Source organism: Lolium rigidum, chromosome 3 (genome assembly GCF_022539505.1).
Source record: "Lolium rigidum isolate FL_2022 chromosome 3, APGP_CSIRO_Lrig_0.1, whole genome shotgun sequence".
In the NCBI taxonomy this organism is placed as follows: Eukaryota; Viridiplantae; Streptophyta; class Magnoliopsida; order Poales; family Poaceae; genus Lolium; species Lolium rigidum.
The window spans coordinates 112,884,826-112,887,803 of record NC_061510.1 but is presented as its reverse complement, the minus strand read 5'-3'; the positions used below and the strand labels follow the sequence as shown (position 1 = coordinate 112,887,803).

At 57.5% G+C, this 2,978-nt stretch overlaps 1 protein-coding gene across 1 annotated transcript; it reads left to right on the top strand.

Moving 5' to 3' along the window:
* The first annotated feature begins 442 nt into the window (after positions 1 to 442).
* On the top strand, positions 443 to 985 carry LOC124695363 (egg cell-secreted protein 1.1-like). Its single transcript, XM_047228218.1, has one exon. The coding sequence runs from the start codon at positions 443 to 445 to the stop codon at positions 983 to 985; it is 543 nt and encodes a 180-aa protein (XP_047084174.1).
* Positions 986 to 2,978: the final 1,993 nt, after the last annotated feature.

The following is a 2,978-nucleotide window of genomic DNA, read 5'->3' as shown; positions in this document are numbered from 1 at the left end:
GTATTATGTGTGTGTGGTTTGTATAACTATAACTTGCATGTACCAGGAGGGCTTTATTTATAAAGCCGGGCCATGAGGCCTTGTGTTTAAAAAAGCGCCTATTGGAGATGCTCTTACATTGCAAAATGAGTAGGAGTACATTTTTCCTCTTCCAAATAAGCACGCAACTGGAGTAATTGCATGCATGATCGCACCAAATTAAGCGGACCTTTTCATATTCTCTAAGTTGCAGTTACACTAAACCAAGGGCATTATGCCAAGCACTACCACTAAATACTATGCCTTCCACATTCTGAAATCGAAGGCTTTTCGCCTTACCATAGTTACTGCTAGCACGATGATCGTCATGTACTGCAGTATAAATCGTCAGCGGTCTCACACCGTAGCATAAACGCATCACTCCGTCCTACCCATCACTAGCTAGCTACAGTCGACCAAGAAGATGGCATCTTCTCGCGCCCTCCTTCCGGCGCTCCTGCTCCTTCTCGCCGCCGCCACAGCGTCGGCGGCAGGTGCACGTCCTGCAACAACCACTACGACAGCGGCGACATTTGTCCGGTTCGCTCCGGCGGCGAGCCTGGCGGAGCGGCTGGAGGGCGAGAGCCCGCAGCAGTGCTGGGAGTCGCTGATGGACATCAAGTCGTGCACGGGGGAGATCATCCTCTTCTTCCTCAACGGCGAGGCGTACCTGGGTCCGGGGTGCTGCCGCGCCATCCGCGTCATCGAGCAGCGCTGCTGGGCCGCCGACGCCATGCTGACCGTCATCGGCTTCACCCCGGAGGAGGGGGACATGCTCAAGGGGTACTGCGACGCCGGCGACGACGACGACATCGGAGGCGACGGTCACCACCACAGCATCGGCGGATCGTCGGCCCCGCCGCCCAGCGGTGCTCTGGACGACGTTGCCAGCGACGTCACCGTGGCCGCTTCGGCGGCGGCGGCGGCGGGAAGGAAGGGGCGCCTTGGTGCGCAGCTAGATGGTTAATGATCAAGCTGCAGTCGTTGTGCAAGTGTGTGTGTCCACGACCACGTAGGTTCTTGCGAGTCCTCAACTCCCCATGATATGCTTGCAAAGCTGGGACGCAAACTGTTTACGAGTTACGCTTGTGTGTAACACGAGCTGTGCCTCTTGCTAACCCCAGCAACGACTGAATAATGCAATAAAAAGCATATTACTACTAGTACTGCTATTTTGATGGGGTAGTGCTGAGCGTCCCCCGGGGGATCAAATCCTCCGATCCCCCGGGTGCCCAGCCGTTGGATTACAATCGTAGCAGCCGTATGATTCCTACGCAGAGGTGCAGACCCGGTCAACGGAAATAAAAAAACACGCAGAAGAGAACTGTCATCCGCATGCCTCCCCACAGCAGTTGTCGACATCGGGAAGAGTCACCCACGGCGGCGCCCCTTGCAGCAGCTGCCGGCGTCGAAGAAGTTGCGAGCGGCGGCGCCCCTCCAGTATTCGCCGGCGTTGGCGAAGACAACGGTCGCGCCCATTGCAGTAGTTGCCGCCGTTGAAGATGATAGGTTGCTCCGCGGCGACGCCCCTTGCAGCAGTTGCCGCCGTTGAAGAAGACAACGGTTGCTCCGCGGCGACGCCCCTCGCATTGCTCCGCAGCGACGCCCCTCGCAGCAGTTGTCGTCGCTGGAGAAGACAACCCTCATAGCATACGCAGCATCGAAGGCGAGCATTTGCAGCTCCTTCTAAAGCACCACGCCGTCCGCCCAACGTAGCAATGCTAACCACCCAAGAAGCAGCGCTACTCGTCCAACGGAGCAACACCGGCCGCCCAAAGTAGCAAAGCTAGCCTTCGCCGATAGCAACCCCACCCTACGCCGGCATCAGCGCCGCCCCCGCATCGGCATCACCTCCGCCCGCGCTCCGTTTGCAGCAGTCGAGGCCGACCGTTGTAGCAATGTCCGCTGCCGCTTGTAGCAGCCGAGGCTGACCCTTGTAGCAATCACCGACGCCCACTGTAGCAGCTGCTGCCTCGGCATGTAGCAGACGCGGCCCTCGTAGACGTTGACGCCACCGCACGTAGCAGACGTCGATGCCCACCGTAGCAGCCGCCGCTGGGACATGTAGCAGACGCCGCCGACGCCCACTGTAGCAGCATCCTCCACCTGATGTAGCATCCGCCAACAGGACATGTAGCAGACGCCGCCGCCGCACATAGCAGACGCCGACCACCCTTGTAGCAGAAGCCGCCGCCGCTCGCAGCTCCAAAAAAGCTAGCTGTGCCTTGGCAACTCCTCGCCGCCAGCGGCGGCGTCGCCTGACTTCTACTGCGTCCACGGCGGCCTAAAACTCGCTGCCCCCGTGGGCGTCGCCCGCCGGAGCTCAGCGTGGGCGCTGACGAGTGCGCGACGGCTCGATGAGAGGAGGTCGGGGAAGCACGGCGGTCACGCGCAAGGAAGGCGGGGCTAGGCGTTGTGGCGGACGAAGACGTGGCGGCCGGCGGCGGCAACAGGTAGGGGGTCGGGCGTGACGACAGCGGCGCAAGGGAGACGGCGAGGGCGTGGTGACCACGCGCAGGAATAGGGAGCCACGATGGAACTGCGGAGGGGAGACACGGATAGACGAATGTAGAAGATAAGGTAGCAACAGCTCGGTGGGGCCTACCCATGTGCGTGGAGAGGCCACGAGTCAAGACGCATCGCGTGCGTGGCAGCAACCGGACGACGGACTCACTTTGATCCTCCGGGGGATCACAAGTGTTTCCCATTTTGATGTGAACTTTATTAGCAATTAAGTTTTGATTTTATGGTACTACTGTACTAAAAATGTGGTCAAGAATATACAGTACTCCCTCTCTCACAGTTTATAAGGCACGCGCGTACCCCTAGATCGCAAATTTGATCAAGTTAGCATTAGTTATATGTTATAAAAAATATATCATTAGAAAGTTCACATGTTCTATTTTCTAATGATATAATTTTTGTATTATATAACTTAAATTATATAGGTTAAATTGATG